Source organism: Arthroderma uncinatum, assembly GCF_011692745.1.
Source record: "Arthroderma uncinatum strain CBS 119779 chromosome Unknown scaffold1, whole genome shotgun sequence".
Taxonomy (NCBI): domain Eukaryota; kingdom Fungi; phylum Ascomycota; class Eurotiomycetes; order Onygenales; family Arthrodermataceae; genus Arthroderma; species Arthroderma uncinatum.
The window spans coordinates 3,057,302-3,074,081 of NW_022983863.1; the positions used below are offsets into that span (position 1 = coordinate 3,057,302).

At 48.4% G+C, this 16,780-nt stretch overlaps 7 protein-coding genes across 7 annotated transcripts; 2 read left to right on the plus strand and 5 right to left on the minus strand.

The window, feature by feature from the left end:
• Positions 1-319: 319 nt before the first annotated feature.
• On the minus strand, positions 320-2,232 carry GIQ15_00926 (inner membrane magnesium transporter mrs2; the record flags this gene model as incomplete). Its single annotated transcript, XM_033548343.1, has 3 exons — positions 320-887; positions 942-1,585; positions 1,657-2,232. 3 exons carry the CDS (start codon positions 2,230-2,232, stop codon positions 320-322), a joined length of 1,788 nt encoding a protein of 595 aa, XP_033409294.1.
• Positions 2,233-2,602: 370 nt separating this feature from the next.
• Positions 2,603-4,608, minus strand: GIQ15_00927 (proline-rich protein LAS17; the record flags this gene model as incomplete). The annotated part of the gene is made up of 3 exons (XM_033548344.1): positions 2,603-2,631; positions 2,692-4,306; positions 4,399-4,608. The coding sequence occupies 3 exons, from the start codon at positions 4,606-4,608 to the stop codon at positions 2,603-2,605; spliced, it is 1,854 nt and encodes a 617-aa protein (XP_033409295.1).
• An 850-nt stretch (positions 4,609-5,458) lies between these two features.
• Positions 5,459-6,001, minus strand: GIQ15_00928 (uncharacterized protein; the record flags this gene model as incomplete). The annotated part of the gene is made up of 1 exon (XM_033548345.1): positions 5,459-6,001. The coding sequence occupies one exon, from the start codon at positions 5,999-6,001 to the stop codon at positions 5,459-5,461; it is 543 nt and encodes a 180-aa protein (XP_033409296.1).
• A 638-nt stretch (positions 6,002-6,639) lies between these two features.
• GIQ15_00929 (eukaryotic translation initiation factor 1A) lies at positions 6,640-7,385 on the plus strand (the record flags this gene model as incomplete). Its single annotated transcript, XM_033548346.1, has 3 exons — positions 6,640-6,660; positions 6,861-7,198; positions 7,292-7,385. The coding sequence occupies 3 exons, from the start codon at positions 6,640-6,642 to the stop codon at positions 7,383-7,385; spliced, it is 453 nt and encodes a 150-aa protein (XP_033409297.1).
• Positions 7,386-8,050: 665 nt separating this feature from the next.
• Positions 8,051-11,435, minus strand: GIQ15_00930 (DNA repair protein rad16; the record flags this gene model as incomplete). Its single annotated transcript, XM_033548347.1, has 9 exons — positions 8,051-8,989; positions 9,045-10,164; positions 10,230-10,709; positions 10,766-10,817; positions 10,879-10,949; positions 11,002-11,089; positions 11,149-11,187; positions 11,263-11,326; positions 11,388-11,435. The coding sequence occupies 9 exons, from the start codon at positions 11,433-11,435 to the stop codon at positions 8,051-8,053; spliced, it is 2,901 nt and encodes a 966-aa protein (XP_033409298.1).
• Positions 11,436-11,932: 497 nt separating this feature from the next.
• GIQ15_00931 (chitin biosynthesis protein CHS5) lies at positions 11,933-13,368 on the plus strand (the record flags this gene model as incomplete). The annotated part of the gene is made up of 2 exons (XM_033548348.1): positions 11,933-12,004; positions 12,100-13,368. The coding sequence occupies 2 exons, from the start codon at positions 11,933-11,935 to the stop codon at positions 13,366-13,368; spliced, it is 1,341 nt and encodes a 446-aa protein (XP_033409299.1).
• A 538-nt stretch (positions 13,369-13,906) lies between these two features.
• Positions 13,907-15,606, minus strand: GIQ15_00932 (uncharacterized protein; the record flags this gene model as incomplete). Its single annotated transcript, XM_033548349.1, has 4 exons — positions 13,907-13,992; positions 14,059-14,727; positions 14,789-15,283; positions 15,426-15,606. The coding sequence occupies 4 exons, from the start codon at positions 15,604-15,606 to the stop codon at positions 13,907-13,909; spliced, it is 1,431 nt and encodes a 476-aa protein (XP_033409300.1).
• Between the last annotated feature and the right edge of the window lie 1,174 nt (positions 15,607-16,780).

The following is a 16,780-nucleotide window of genomic DNA, read 5'->3' on the forward strand; positions in this document are numbered from 1 at the left end:
CGGTGTTTCTCGTGATAAGACATAATTCTAGTACGTTATTATACATTCTTCTATATCATTAAATTAATACAAAATGAACCGCAACCCAAGTCCCTGAAACGCCAAATATACGCCCCTCGCGTACCCAAAGTGACTGTAGTATAGATAACAGAGAGATCTAAATAATGAACAAGACGCATATTAAATGTTCTGTAAGGGGAGAGGCGATTCCTAGGAACGCTAGACAATGAACAGGGTATAAGGGAATTCAGGGTAAGAGGAGAAAGATGCTACTTGCTTAGAGAGTACAAGAATGGCAGGAATGGTGATATGTGAAATGCTAGCGAGCCGCCGAGCCAAGGGATGAGCCTTGAATGACTTCCTCCTGTATCGGCTCCTGGGTATCGGGCTCGGTGCGATTCTGTTTTTTCTTGGATTTGACCGAATTCTTTAGTTTGCTTGCTGCTGCAGCTGCTGCTGGAGAAGCAGCTGCCGCCGAGGGAGTAGCCGCACCACGTAACCGACGTAGTCGTTGTGTACGTTCCTCGCCGGGGAAAACAGGACCAATGGAATCAGATCTCCAGTTGCTCTGAGAAGCAGGCGGAGGGCAGCTCCGCACAGCCAGGCCTCCCCTGTAGGAATCCTGTATACCGTTTTCTCCCCACATACGGACTCGTTGGACTTTGCGTAGTTTTATGAGGCCGTAGGTGCACACGAACGCAGTCAAGGTGAAACATATAGCAGAAACACCACCAAATCCAAGGTCTGACTCTTCGATAAAGTTTTTCAGGTTCATCCCGTATAGTGCTGAGAAGAGGGTTCCTGCTGCTAATCCTAGGGTGCCAATGCTGAATTTAAGTTCGAGCAACATGAGAGAGTTGCGGTTGGCGTCAAGAATCGCTTTGACACTATTTGGAATTAGCAATTTAGTCCAATTTAGCCGCATACTAAGGAAGGCTTACATTTCTTCCGTGTTTCTGATATTGGTGACCAGATTCCCGCTCGCCTGAACAATCTCGTCACAGACCTTGTGATACGATTCCAAAAGCATCTCGACTTCTTGGTGATCATGTTCAGCTCTATGTATATCTTTCGCTCGCTCAGAGAGGTACATCGCTGTAAGATCATCATCTGCCTCTAACAGATCATCAATTGCATCCCGTACCAGTCTAGCCTTCTGTTCGAAAGTTCCGAGGCGTTTAGAATAAACCAAAAGATGCCTGAGCTTGTCTCGGTCGATATCCTCTTCAAGTGCTCGAAGGACTCTAGCAACTGGCTCCCTAACGCCTTCAAATTCTGCTTCAAGTCCGCTAGTGATGCTTACAAGCACTGCTTCAAGAGCTCGGAACTCATACGGCAAAGCGCCTGAAGTCCAAGCCTGTCGTGAAGCTGGCTCTTTCTGCCTTAATTTCCCCTCAAGGTCGTACATGAACAGGGATTGGGTATAAGTGTCTGTCGAACCATAGGCATCGAACACAAGTACACGATCGGATTTGATGAGAACCCTCAGATGGAGGAGGCTGATAAGTATTGCGCTGTGGCGGATAAGAATGTGCGGCAGAACAGAGGAGTCGATTTTCCTCAAGTCTCGAGGGAGAAGTCCATACTATAACGGGTAAATTAGAACAGATTTCCCAATGAAATAAAACCCCATAAAGGCCTGTATAGAGAACGTACTTTGGCGATTAGCTCGCTCTTCTTGAATTCCCCATTCACAAGAGTGACATTCCCGACCCCGTCAAACTCTGTACACCGAAGCCGAGGCTCATTCGATACTTTTAGGGCCAAGTTGCGCCCAACATTGAAAGGGTTACTCTCATTCCCGTCGTCAAAATTCGAGGTGGTTGCGGGGAGATCATCCGGCTTTAACTGTGAGCTGGCGTTCGTCCGTGAAAATCCTAGCAGTCGTCGTAGGAAGTGTCGACACTTTATAGTAGTAATACTGAATGATCGGACGCCATTTGTACCCTGAAACTGGTAGCGGTTGGCGTATAAAGGACGACGGCGTAGTGTCGACGACCATGAAATCAACGACGACTTAACGAGCGAAGGCTGGCATCTTGTCGCATATACCGCATTAGACGACTGTGATGACCATGAGGATTGTAGCGGGCCGGGGCAAGCCTGGTTTGAGCTCCATCGCCGGGGGTTGGAAACTTTTGGACGAACTTGCGAGTGGTCGAATTGGCAGCGGAGGTAGCGAAGGAGGTTCGAAGATGGAGCTACTGTCTTCACAGAAGACGGAGAAGCCATCTCTCAGCCCGATCACCCAGGTTCCGCAAGCTCAAGCCCAAGGTATAAGTCGGTGATCTTACTTGCGAACATCGTCCTTCTTCTGCGTTTTGGTTGAAGATTCAATTTTCGGATGTAGTGACGCTATCACGGATTAACATTTCACCGCTTCCGTCCTGCATTTTGGGCTTCTACAAGGGCGATAATATTGTAAAAAAAGGGGTAAATGGTAGATGTTTACTCCGTATTGCAATCCATAGACCACAAGGGAGTATGCTAGAAGGAAGGTATAGGCAAGCCTACGGATGGGAGACGCTTTGTACAAGGGCTGGATGCGATGAAATGCTAGAATTAAACCCCTTTTTTCTTCCCATTTAAATGCTCAGCAGGATCACCACTCGTCGTCTGATTTCTCGTCATCTGTAGCCAGTTAGCTCATTGTGTAGTATATGTTTATTAGGGGCTGATAGAAAAACTTACCACTTGCGCTGACTTTCTTCTTCCGCTTGGCTAGAGCATCTTGTATTGCTCCCATCATTCCTCCAGCAGGCGCAGGCGATCCAGCAGATGGCGTATCCCCAGCGCTACCTGGAACAATAGCCGCGCTTCGATCACGCTTTTCTGTTTCACTTACTTTTCGTAGGCCACGTCCGCTAGAAGCTCGGATCGAGGCTAATAAGTCATCCTTATCCGCAGCGGGTTTGTGTAGAGCAGGCGCAGAGCCACCAGGTGGTGGGGGAGGGGGCGGAGGCGGAGGCGCAGATGGTCCGCCTGATACTGGAGGAGGTGGTGGTGGTGGAGGCGGAGGAGGTGCTACTGGCACGGAAGTAGATGTATGCGGGAGTGGAGGTGGTGGAGGAGGTGGTACAGGCGCATTGATAGTAGGTAATGGTGGAGGCGGAGGATGAGATGGCGCAGATATTGAGGGGACCTGTCGTGGAGGTGGAGATGGAGGAGCTGGACTTCGCTGCGGAGGAGGCGGAGGGGGCGGCGGTGGTGAAACGTGAGTAGCATGCGGTGTCTTTGGAGGTAATGGCGGCGGAGATATCGAGCTTGAATCGCCGCGCGGTGGGAGAGGAGCTGGCAATCGGCTTGGAGGAGGGACAGGTGCTGATACCTTTCGGTTGGATTGGATTGAAGAACGGTTGTCTTCTGGAGTTTTCGGGGGCCGTGGAGGTGGAGGAGGCCCAGGGTTGGCTAAATTTGAGCCAGACGAAGCACGATTCCGTGTTGGTGGAGTAGGTCCAGGGAGATGGGCATATTTGCCGGCATCCGCGATTGGAGGAGGTGCTCGGAACCTTGGCCGTGGAGGAGACGGCTCTCGCTGGGGAGATGGTGGTGGTGATTGTTCCCTTGGAGGGGGCGGAGAGGGAGGAGCATCTGGTCGAGCTCGTCTGGTCGGAGGCGGGGGCGGAGGAGCTCCCCGTCGACCGGTATTCTGCGGGCTGATGGGTTGAGATTTGGATATTTGCGGTGGCGGAGCTGATGGGGGAGGTGGAGGAGGCGCCTTTGATCTCTTCGCTGCGTCTTGCGAGGTACTCTCTGCGCCGGCGCCGTCGAGTTCGTTGGCTTGTTGCTTCTGTTCGATATATGCTTTGATAAAATCTGAGTTCTCTGCTATCTGCTCTTCTGTAATACCCATAGCCTTCAACTCATCAAGGAGGCCTCTCCATGACGGGTCCACGGTATCGAGCGGCGAAGATGCCTTCTCATCGCTCGTAGGGGCAGCGGGCGGAGCATTGGTCGGCCGTTGTCTTGGAGCAGCAGCGGACTCTGGAGGATTTGGCGCTGAAGAAGATCGATGGCCGTGTAAGAGGCTGCCCACTATGCCAAACCGACCATGGCTTTTGCCGTTCGATACTGGTGCCGGTGCCTGACCGCGAGGGGCAGAGAAGGGTGTGGCCTTGGTCTCTTTGCTGGCACTCTTCTCTCGTTCCAGCACTTTCTTCATAAACGTTTTAGCTTCCTTTTCGTCTGCAAACGATAGGCCAGCAAGGCAGTCTTCAAGCTCGAATGTGTGGAAGAATGTTCTATCCTGGTTATATGCGAATCCATCGTAGATTTCCTGGTCCCATAGAATCCCTCTGCCTGCAGGCTATACCGATATGATACAAACATTAGTCTACAGCCCAGCGCAAAGAATATAACCTATATTAAAAAGAAAAGGAAGAAAAAAAAGGGCCATACCGAGACATCAACCAGTTTTATCCAGAATGTATGCCCAACCAAGTCATTCGCGAGCACGGCGGCGCCTTGCAGCCCGGTATATGTCCATTTCTGAGAGTTTGGGAGCGCAACGTAGAGTCTAGCTACTGCAACTGCGAGAATCTTACTTGACGGCTTCGGAACAGTTCGTCTAACTGTTTCTTTATCTGCGTCGGTGAGAATGGAGGGCATGGTGGACGGTCAAAGTCCTGAGGAGTTGTTGGTATTATATTGGTCGTGTGTGAGGAATATCGGCGATCGTGAAGCAGGTTCAGGTATTCGGGCTCATTCTCAACGTGAATACAGGCTGAGAGCTTCCGGTCTCGATGAATCGCACGGTGAGCGTGTGGCAGTGGTGGTTGTTCGTCGCTTGTTGGGTTGATTTCAGCTTTCGAGTTGACGTTTTGCCTTCAAGAGGCTTGGAGGTGCCAAGCCTCCGCGGCTTTTGGGCGATTACGCAGGTGTATGTATATTTATCTACGGACTACGCGGGATGCCGCTATTTCTAGGCTGAAATGTAGTTATTATGGAGAGGTAGATAGTTGATAAGAGCATGCCACTGGCATATATAGTTGATAGTTGATATATCCTAGGCTTGGGGGAGAACTCACCCGGTCTTCGTCCTGGGACACTTGTATACCACAACCCAGCGGCAAGGCATAGACGAATGGTTATGAGCATTCATAGACACTCCATCACCTGTGAGGTGACGAGAGCCTCCACGCGGCTACCGGCGTCAACAGCGTCAAGGATACCCTGTTGAGGCGCAAGCCATAGAATACGTGTAGGCGGTTAGCCTGCACATACTCTGGCGGGATCAATAACCATGGTCTTAACAGTTGTATATATTTGCATGGCTTGAGTGTTGGGGTACTCCTGCTGCCAAAATATAATGCTTCGATATGAAGACATTCCGGTGAGTCCATGCTTCCGTACATGAACAAGGACTGGCTCGTTGCTGTAGGCCTTGATGTTGTATGGTCGACTGGAGGATCGAGTTCGTTGGCGGGCTTCTCAACGAACGTAGACGACATATCTAACCCTAGGTCTTCCGTGTATTGCGTAGTTTCGCTGCCTGGCGTCCTTCGTGAAGCAGCCACGGCTTCTCCTGCAATCTCTCCAGCTCCTGAACTAGAACTCCAGCTTCCTTGACAAGCTCCTCCCGTTCGGCATGTTTAATCGGCGGGTTCAAGATGATCTGGATTGTACACGACAGGCCCGGTTTGCTCTTCCCAATAACCTTCCCTTCTGAGTCAAGGACGAGCCGTCTCCCGTCCTTGTCGTATCCGCGGCTCTCCAAGGCTTCGCAGAAGGCGGACTTGAACTGTCGTGCGTAAAACGAACGGGCAACCGATGCAGTATCAGCGGGGCTGCCGAGGGAAATAGATGTCCATATGATGTCTTTCTCTCTGGTTTCGAGCATATGGTCGAATTTTGGGTCCATGATGGGCTTGGTCAGTCTCATCCTCCTGGTGAACGGGGAATCGATGTTTTTGGGCGAGTATCTTGCGAGAAAACAGCGAGCATTGACTCCCAGGTTGCTCATCCCAACGTTCCACGAACATGCTTTCTGTCCCTTGGCCATCTTGTCGACGGAGAGAGGCTTCCCTCGCAGTTTCAATTCGGCGTTCGGCTGCTGTGAATCGTACCTAGCTGCGTGAACTGAAAAACCGACCTCATATAAAGCTGGATTAACGTTTTTCCGTATCACCTTTTCATGTTCAGCATATTCGCATCATTATATTCATTGCATCTATGATACGCAGAACTCCGTATGTATAATATTATATCTATAATCAAGTAGCAGCTGTTCCAAGTATAGCTCTCAAGGCAGCCTCGGCGTCAAGGCATACTAGACTTGCATCGATATCAAGAGCCATACAAACTATCTCTTCTCCCTTCTCTTCTCCCCCTCCTTCTTCTTCATCTTCTTCTCCTCTTCTATCATATTCTCCTCTATCTTCTCTACCTCCTATATTCTCTTCTATCATTATCTTCTACTCTATATTCACATCATAGAGTAGCTGAGTCAGCATCTCACGTGTGGCGACTCCAGCGCGGTTTCTTCCCCCACTAAGAAAGCCATAAATATAATCAGGCCGCCCACTCTGAATTTTAGCCCTTATCACGAACTCGCCCCGTCATCGTCGCTGTCGCTGCGAATATCTACAGGTCTCTGCACACTCTATCAAGTCGTCTGCTGCTCAGTAGCTCGTCGTCAGAATGCCGAAGAATAAGGGAAAGGTATGACTGCTCTTTATCGTCATTTTGACCCCGCAACGGCGCCCACGATAAGCACCAACTTATCCTGCCCTGTCCATGTCCTTCCCGTCCCTCCTGTCCTCCTATCCCTCCATGTCTCCCGGGTCGGTGTAGAGGCTGGCTACAAAGATGTCTATAGAGCTATGCTGCTTATTTGATCCTTGCTAACTCTTGCTCTGTAGGGTGGTAAAAACAGACGTCGTGGAAAGAACGAGAACGACAACGAGAAGCGCGAGTTGACCTTCAAGGAGGAAGGCCAGGAATATGCCCAGGTCGTCAAGATGTTGGGTAACGGCCGATTAGAAGCTCTCTGCTTCGACGGAGAAAAACGTCTTGCTCATATCCGAGGCAAGCTCCGCAAGAAGGTCTGGATCAACCAGGGAGATATCATCCTCCTCTCGCTCCGAGACTACCAGGACGAAAAGGGCGATGTCATCCTTAAGTACAACGCCGACGAGGCCAGAAGCTTGAAGGCATACGGTGAACTGCCCGAGAGTGCCAAAATCAACGAGACCGATACGTATGTTCACCCCTTTGCCCCCATTTTCTTTTCTTTTCTTTCTTTTTTTTTTTTTTGCTGTCAGGTTGATATCGCTAACACTTTCCTTTCCAGCTACGGCCATGAGGGTGTTGACGACAACGTCGAGTTCGACGAGGACCGTGATGACAGCAGCGACGACAAGGAGATCGATGTCGACGAGATCTGAACTACCATCCGCCAAATGCGGCGCGTCCTCGCTCGATGGATTATTCCTACTATTCAAGCAGCGGCATCTACTCGGCCGCCACTGTCCATTAAGAAAAACGAGGACATCATGGTTTTCTTTCCAGTGGCTCTAAATCTCGGCCGGATGATGAAGGCTCTTCTTTATTGGATTTAGGAGTAATGCCCATCGAGAAAGAAGATCGGTTACCTGGTCGGACGTCGCTGAAGGAACATAGCCACAGGATACGGAAGCTTATCTGGGGCTGCGAGTGTTTATATGCCACCTTCATGGTTCGTTCGTACCGCGGGGGACCTCTCTCTGCTCAGATGGCAGTCGACAAATACGTGCTCACTCAACAACTACGACGGTTTTCATTCACGATTTCCTTGCTTACTTTTACCTCTGCTTCATCGTCGCTATGCGTCTCCTCTTTTTTATTATATCATGCCCTGGAATGTTGAAGCGTGGTGTCCAACGGTTATGGTAAAATCTATCCCATTCATGTTGCTCTCCTTCACATGCCTCGTTTTCTTCTTACCTTCTTACGTTACTGTTGTCCAGTGGGCCTTACCATTCGGTTACCCCTTTTTAAAACTGAAGTATAGATAATGAAAGAGATGAAAATTGATATGAACCTATAAAGTTGCTCCCTTGTACATGTACAATCACGTTTCATGCACCATCTCAGCGTCGAAGACACTCCGTGTAAAGAACTTGACTATCTTCCTGGCTGCTTCTTTCCCTACCAGTGGCTCAAGGTGTTCAATAGTCATGTTCGCCACTTCGTGGATATTTTTTGTTTCAAGGATAAGGCGCTCGAGGACTTTTGGTTCTACCCCTGGAACCGCGCGTATCATATCCTGCGGTAGCAGAGAGAATATGCGATGTTCTATCCCCGCTGCAGCCATCATATCTCCCGGCTGTCCAGTCGGCGTATCGAAGCCGGAAATATTGATGTCGAGACCAATTTGAACGGCCCGTATCGGATCAGGCTCAGGGTTGTTCTTTTTCAGCTCAGCAAATATCTCCGCCGTCTGGTAGGGAGAAGACGACCAGATAATCTTCAGGCGAGGAAAGGCCAGTGTTAATAGTACCAGCAGATGCTGTGCAGACTTAGGGTTGGCTGGGTTAATCATGTTTCCAGAACCAAAGCTAGGCGTTGTAAACGCCGTAGCGTTATCAGCAACGAAAGTAGCAGGAGTAGCAGAAGAGGTAAACGCGTCAAAGGTGAAGGCTTTATTCTGATCGAACTCGATCAGGAGCATTGGCTGGGTGTAGTGTTGTAGCATAGTTTCCGCTTGGGTGTATAATCGGCCGTTTTTCAGTGAGCTGATCAAGTCCCGTACTGACTTACGCTCCACGCAGATATCAGGGGATATGATGTAGTCCCCTACTGTCAGTTGACACGGGACCACAACCATACTTCGACCATGGAGCAGCGACGGAAGCGCGCTTCGGAATTCTCGAACATCCACAACCACAGTGGGAGGAGCTGCGGTGGCTGCAAGACGACCGCCTCCTGCAATTCGTGTATTCACCGTTCGTAAGAATTGTTCTTGGGGATCTTCCTGGCTTTTGTCATGTACGAGAGTGAGGGCCATTGCCTACAGATTCTGTTAGTTAAAAGCAGATGTATAAAGGGTCTGAACTGGTACGCACCCCTTTTTCGTGGATCAATTTTGTGAATGCATCCTTCTCACGTCGGATGGCACTTAAGTATCGTTGCTCCTCCACAGACTCACCATAATACATAAAATAAACCCGTACATTCCGGTCTTGGTGGGAACTTCGATATACCTCAACCCGTCGAATAAACGCTGCATCCGGCTCATACATGATAATATACCTTGGCCGCAGTTCCTCGAGCACATGTTCATCCATGTCTCCATCGTAATGGTGAATGACAAGTAGGTCATTTACATCGTATAGCTCATAGTAACGATCCATGTCTTCAAGATCATCATCTAAGGTAATATATTGCACTTCTTCCAAGATTGCCTGCTGTATTGCCTCTTCCGAGAGAGCTGCTGCTTCTGAAATACCTTCAGTATCTACCTGGACGCTCCCATGAGCCTGTCTTGCAGCTGAGGCTGCGGCTGCGGTAGAACTACCGCCACGGACGCGCCTTCTTTTATTCGGGGGACCTCGTCCTGAGTAATTCTGGGGCGTGCTCATTGAGGTATAGCCTGGAACTTCGGCGATGCCTTTTTCCTTAGGTTTAACACCGTATAAATGATCGTTCACCCTCGAGAGGTTTCTCTTCCAGAAGAGATAGTCACGAAGTTTTCTTCGCATCATGGTATCAGCTGATGGTTTGTGGTCATCTTCATCGGATATATCATTCTCGCCCTCTTTCTTTTCATCAAAGGTTTCATCCCTACTGTGCATGGTCGAGAGGTACTCGCGAACCTGTCGGCAAGTTTGTTGGTCACTACACATGATGAGAATTGCGTTGTTGGAGGAATCAGGAGGAGCAGGATTTAAATATGTGTCCTGTTCGATTTCTTCAAGTACTTCCGCAAGCACAGCCCATTTAGGCTGCTCCTCTAGAACAGGTTCTATTCCATTGAAGATGTCGTCAGATGAAGCTTTGTTACCCTTTTCTTGGGTTTTCTTCCGGTATACTCGTGACTTTGCGGCTTCGAAGAGCACATGAGCGGCATCAAGGAATAGCCAGGGTGAGTAATTCTGTTTTGTAGACCCAGCGGGAGCTGAGTGAGCGCTTATAACGGTGTCTAGATATTTATTCAACGAAACAGCATCAAAGGTTAATAAAGAGCTAAACATTAGGACTCATTAGCGTATATCCATAAAATCAAAATAGTCAAAAGGGGGTAGGCTGACTGGAGAATAGATCTGAGAACCGTTAGATCGCTGGCGATTTGTCTGGTTCTAAAGGTAACACGATGCCACACTGGGTCCAGCTGCCGTCGAATCGCGATATCAAAATTCTTGTGAAGCGCACTGTCCACTGTCCAGTCATCTCCAATGTCTAAACCAGTATTAGACTTTTTGAGCTCTCTGATGTTTGCTTCGACGCATTCTAATACTGCATTCTGGATTTCTCTCATTTTGTCAGTCATTGGTACTTCTAATTCAATCACTTCGGCTTTTCTGTGGCCTTCCAGGGACTCCGCAACAGTGACTTGGAATCTTGGCCACAAGGAAGTTTTTTGAAGGAACAGGTTCCGTAGCATGTTTGATAACGGTGCAAATCCAGTTGTAAATGGCTCCGGGGTATCTGAGAATGCTTTCAACATTTCAACCTTGTTAAACTGCCTATATATCCGGATGATAAAGGCCTCAAGGGCGGTAGCAACAACCCTGTAAAGTATTTTAGCAAAAGGTAGATATCACTCTCCTCTGGGTATCAAGCCTACTTCTCAGCATGGAGTACGATCATTCCTGTGATCAGTTTTGAGTCGAGAAGCCCTAACACGCCGCATCAGAGAGAGGTCAACAGCATAGGGAATATTAAGGGACTCCAACATACTGGAAAGTAGATCGACGACTAGGATACGCGAGGTAACGCTGATGATTCCTCCTTCAGAGTAGAGTTTATGCCTTTAGAATATTAACATTAACCAGTCCATACGTATGTGAAGGGGTATCGTACCTCATGGGAACGGTAGCCCGGTCAGTATTGATGACCTTAAGTCCCCTAGCCAAGGGTGACTTGCTGACGGCATAATGTTCCGCCAATGCTGCCTCAAATCATCAGTATCGGCATGTACAGACAGGGTATCAATATTGTCCAACGAACCTTCTCCAATCCATTCATTCTCGCGGTCCGTAGCTCCAACTAAGAGAACCAAGTTATTACCAGCAGCATCGTAGGTGTGCAGTAAATTAGTTATTATTCTGAGCAAGCCTAAACCCTGGGCCAAGATTACAAGCTCATCCTCAGATCGCAGTTCATTGAGCAGGTTTTGTTGATATTGCTACAACTAAATGATTAGAGCTCAGACTAAATGATCAACCATCGAGTAATTGAAAACATACTAATGGCAGAGACAATTTAACCAAAGAATTCAGCTGTGTGGACGACATATGGGATGCCTGTCTCGCGCGTCGACAGATTCCAATTAACGGACGACACGAAAGTGGCGGGAAGCCACGTGATCCAAAGAGACTATGCACACGGCAGTGAGATAAAGACTTGATCCGGCTCAAGCTATAATATGAGGTATACAAAGGCCCGCCTCACAGCATATATCGAGATAGTGCTTGAAGTGGTGTCTTGGGAGTATCAAAAACGCCGTTGAAGCAAGCTCGACTTACTTAGTTATACACGCTAGGGCGGCAGGTACTTCTCCCTAAAGCGGCGACGAGCACCGCCCACCTTGGGTTGTCTGTCCTGATTACGTAACTCATGTTGATGCCAGGCGATGGTGAAGCTCTTTTCGATGCTAGAGACCACAGTCGGCCCTTGACGATACGAGATAAATATTTCGAGTATACTTGAGCTGCGTGCAATTCAGTGGCTGCCATCACATAGGTATTCCTTGCTATATCGCCGTTCTTGACGTTTGAGGAGGTGGTAGACGATGTTGGTCTCCCTGACCGTTGGGAAAGTCGACGCTGGCGTTGCAGTCCTCCTCACAGAAGATAATCGACTGGTATGCTTGCTATACTCTCCCCATAGCGCTGTTGACTGAGTCTGTACCCATTGATAGACATGCTCTGTCCAGTAGCTAACTTGGGTTTTCTCTAGATTGAGTTCCCGTCTGTGCTGCTTCCCAGGAATATCACATCTGGCAGCATAGTTGACATCACCGTATCTCCAAACGAAGCTGCCGAAGCTGCGGATCAAGCTGCTTCTAAAGCGTTACAAGATAAAATCCTTAATACTTATGGAATCAACACACCTTCTCCTCCTGTATTGCGCCTAAAGAATGCGACGCAGACCTCGTTGGTCTTAGAATGGGATCCTATACAGTTGGCTACAGCCTCACTCAAATCTCTCTCTCTTTACCGCAATGGCTCGAAAGCGGGATCAATCCCACGACCGCTGGAGATGCTTAGCACAAAGATTAGCGGTCTTGCGATTGATACCGAATATACCTTCCAACTTATCCTTCGAACATCGGCCGGCATGTTTAGCTCTGAGAAGCTCGTTTGTCGAACTCATAAGATGACCGATTTGTCCGGAATCACTGTTACCGCCGGAATATTGCCAGCCAACCTAAAAGAGTCTCTAGCACAAGCTGTGGACCGCATTGGGGCAAAACTGATCGATACTGTCCGTATCGATACCACACACTTCGTCTGTACAGAAGGTAGAGGCCAAGCTTGGGAAAAGGCGGTTGAGATGAACATTCCCGTTGTTCGCCCAGAGTGGGTGGAAGGATGTGAGCGTGAAGGCACGATTGTGAGCGTGAGAGGTTATTATTTAAATGCTGATCCGAAATTAAGACAAATTGGCCCTGGAGTCGGCGCTCAGCAAAATAAGAAAAACTCGATTCTGAGCCTGCCAACGCATGGGCGCCAAAACAGCACAGCTAACTCTCGATCATCACCTGAGAACAATCAGCATCCACCGGTTACCCCGTTCCCAGGCGGCCCAAGGAGTGAAGTTCCAAACGGCCTAAGACCGGAGGGTGATTCCCCACCACCTCCTCCGCCAAAGGGTGATGATAATGGGGCTTTGAAGGACCTTCCAAGTCCCCCTTCGGTCAATAACAATGATGATGATGATGACGATGAAGAAGACGAGGACGAAGAAGACGAGGAGGAAGAAAGAGAAAGCAGCCAGGAAATGCCAGAAAATGGTACTTTGAAGAATGGTGATGGCAAAGAGCCGACACATGGACAACTAGATGAGAATAACATAAATTCTCAAGCTAGTTCAAATGGTGCAAAAGACAATGTTAAATCACAATCCCCAAGCTCAGAACAGAAACTGTCCAAAACAGAATCAGGGGAGGCAAAAACTAAAGGAGCTAGTACTGATGAAGCAGAGATGGAAGAAGTGACACTATGACCGCACTCCATTGTATAGCTGTCCTGATGATTTATTGGCCGGGGGATGGTTGGTATGAGGATCCTAATTTGTGGCAAACCACGTCTATCCATATATGATATGTTTTAAGATAGCGTCTTCTGTTTCTGTGTTATCCTACCCACTCCCACAGCTTACTTGACTTTTATCTTTAAGCTGGACTTCTATGGTTTTGTGTATATGCTGCTTCTGACACAACCCATTTCCCTAGTCTATGATTTATTAATTGTATTAAGATTGCTGGGCTTTAATACACCCTATATATGATGATACTTATTTAGTTGTTAATAAGTCACAGCTCTTCTAGTTTACTCATTATCTTTCAAATAGAACTCTGTTGTACATCGTTGTACGAGTGAGGTAAGTATCTTGTAGTCTAGATGTATGCTTTGAAGAACGCTATTTATTTAGAATGAAGTATTATTTATTAAACGAGTGTGATCCAAATCTATCTATGTACTAGGGGACTTTTTTGCGCCAAATCTAAAAATCTATATACAGTGAAGGGTGAATGTATACCCTAGTTGGTCTCAGTCAAGCTCTTGACTCTTCCGAGCATGAACTCAAGGAGTCGGTATCCAGCGCTAGGAGCGTACTGTGGGATTTCTAAAGAAAGGCAATGTTAGTGAATGTTTCTTACTATTATGAGAGAAAAAATAAGATGTAACATACCATGTCCAGCGAGATCAACAGTGGCCCATGTGAGACCACGCTCAGTATGGGTTTTTCCAACATTTCCAGCGCCACCAGTGTGGGTTTCCTCATCGTATGGAACATAGAACTGGTTAGATGGCTCTTCCTGGAAGCCCTGGAGACCGCCCCAGGTCATGTTTTGGATAGAGGCCAAACTGCCCTCAGTGAAAAGAAGGAAGTCAAGATCACCGTGGGCGATGATGGTGTTGTTTGTCCTTTCAACGACGCTGGCCAATGGGCCATAGGAGCTGGGGACAGACCTATCGTTACGGAGGGGGCCAAAGATTTCAGACTCTCCGCAAAGACGGTAGTCGGTTGGGTGGGCGTGGAGTGCTTCTTGGATATGCTTGTTGTTGAAGAAGTTATTTGGTCCGTTCATAACGTTGGACGGGGTTGGGCAGTTATCCTTGAGGTGGTAGATATTGAAGCATGGGTTGACGGCCTTCACAGCGGCGATGATTTCGTCCCAGACGTCACAGCCTTCAGACTCTTCAGGTAGAGCGAGTAGGCCAGCTGGAGGGAATTTCAAAGCATCTTCCATAAATTTCTTATATCCGCAACCCTCCCATTTCTTCGTAATATCGCTGACAAACGTCTCATTCAAGCTGAGAACGTTGTTGAAGCGGTGCATTGCTGGAACAGATGGGGCTGGGGTAATATATTAGCAAGAAATCTTATGCATAAACAGAAGGGTTATAACATAACTCACCATCGATTATGACTTTAGTGGCGCCAATGGAAGGGTCAATGATAGTAATACCCTGGACATTGAAGTACTCGGTGTCCTTCCTGTCCAACATCTCGCTAGCAATGTAAGGAATATATTGACCAGCATAGCTCTCGCCAGCGAGGTAGACATCACTGTGGTTGAGTTCAAAGGTGTCCATGAACCTCTTCCAGAAGTCACTGAACTGGTTTGCAACGTCGACCTCATCCTTGACGGTAGGTGGGCCAGGGGAAAAGCCAGTTCCAGCAGGCTGGTCAATCCATACCACGTTGGTCAGCTTAGACCAGGCGTAAGGGTTTGGAACCGGGCCATCAGTGCCAGGCTGCCACATGAAGGGCCCGTTCTCCTGAAGAAGCCCGATCATAGAGCTGCATCCTGGGCCACCATTGAGCCAAATGGTGATTTCGTTTTTAGCAGCTGGATTTTCTGACGGGAAGTACCAGAAGAACAAGCTAGAGTTTCCAGCCGGAGTATTGGCTAGATTTCCAGCATATGACTCGCCAATATTGAACGGAACGCCAGGAACGCTAGTTGGCTCAACGTAGAACTCTTTTTTTTTTTTTTTTTTCACGAGATTAGCATTTTGTCGAAAACCTGTAGGCAGGACAGGAAGGCTCACTTTTCGATTTCTTGGTCAAATGTTTGGGGGCCTTTGCCGCGTCACCAAGGGGTTGTGTAGCATCTCGTTTGTCGAAAGCATGTTGGTTTCCTAGGACCTTGCGAGCTCTGTCGAGGGGGCTCAGGGCAGCTTTAGTGGCGCCCAGGCAGAGGGCAGCTGCCAGAACTTGGGTGAAGCGCATGTTTGGCTATGATCTGTGATTCCTCCGGTGTACTCAGCAGATAATATATAAGGATTACCCTTTCAAGTCCAGGTTGTTGATGATGAATGAAGAAAAGAAGCAAGAGAAAAAGGGCAATCTCCTGCCTTTTATATTAATATCCCGCCCGACTTTAGAGACTCGTACGAACCACCACCAGATACAATTCGAAACCTCTTCGGTTTAAGTTGCATCCGTATATTTCCGTACATCAACCCGCAAATGGCATCCGTGTTGGGTAGTGGAATATACACCATGATGGAGCATTGCGACAGCTCCATTGCTTGAGTCTGCATTGAATGATTGACAGTATAGATTCCTAGTTGGGAAATTGTGGTCGGCTTTCCACCGTCCCAGCTCTAGTATATCAACACGGTATGGAGAATAGAAATTTGAATCATTGGCGATGGAAGGCGGGTCTCGCACGACACAGAAACAGTGTTCCCGCTCATTTTGCACATTAGCGGTCCTCATGTTGATGGATTAGATCAGACTGGATCTCCGGTGGTCTACCAGGGAAGGACCTTTGTATGTTCATAATAAATCCTTGATTCGAAGGAGGCGATAAACCGTTCCAGGTAAACCTGCAAACTGCAAACTAACAAAACCAAAACACACGTACGTCGATTTGAGGTTCTGCAGGTTGTCTGCTCCGGAGATTAACGTCATCTGTAACCACTAAGCCTCAGGATAGAGTAAAGGTTGGAAGCCAATGTAGCGGAAGCATAGCTGCACTAGGTGACCGTTAGTACGGAGCCATATGCAGAATATTGGTTAGTGTCGTCGCTAACATTCAAAATGGCGCCTCTTAACTTTAGGCTGTGACGATCAGCGCCAGGGTATCTCTATCCATCGCCCCGGTGGGCTCCGCAGCCCTCGACCTTTTCCACTCTTCTCAGGCTGTCCTTGCATCTTTGCTTCTGTTCCGGGTGGAGTTGTGTTTATATCCATTGCTGTCAGAGACTGACATCACGTGTTCTCTCTGTCTCTGGTCGCTCGCAGATCTCCCGCCCAAGCTGAGTTTCGGTCGGTCGATGCCGCGAGACTTCGCACATCTGCCGAGACGCCTTACTACAGACTGAACCGAGCTCCCTGCCAGTGGGTTTCCACTGTCCACACACGATTCAAAGAAGCACTCCATCACGGAGCATCTGCG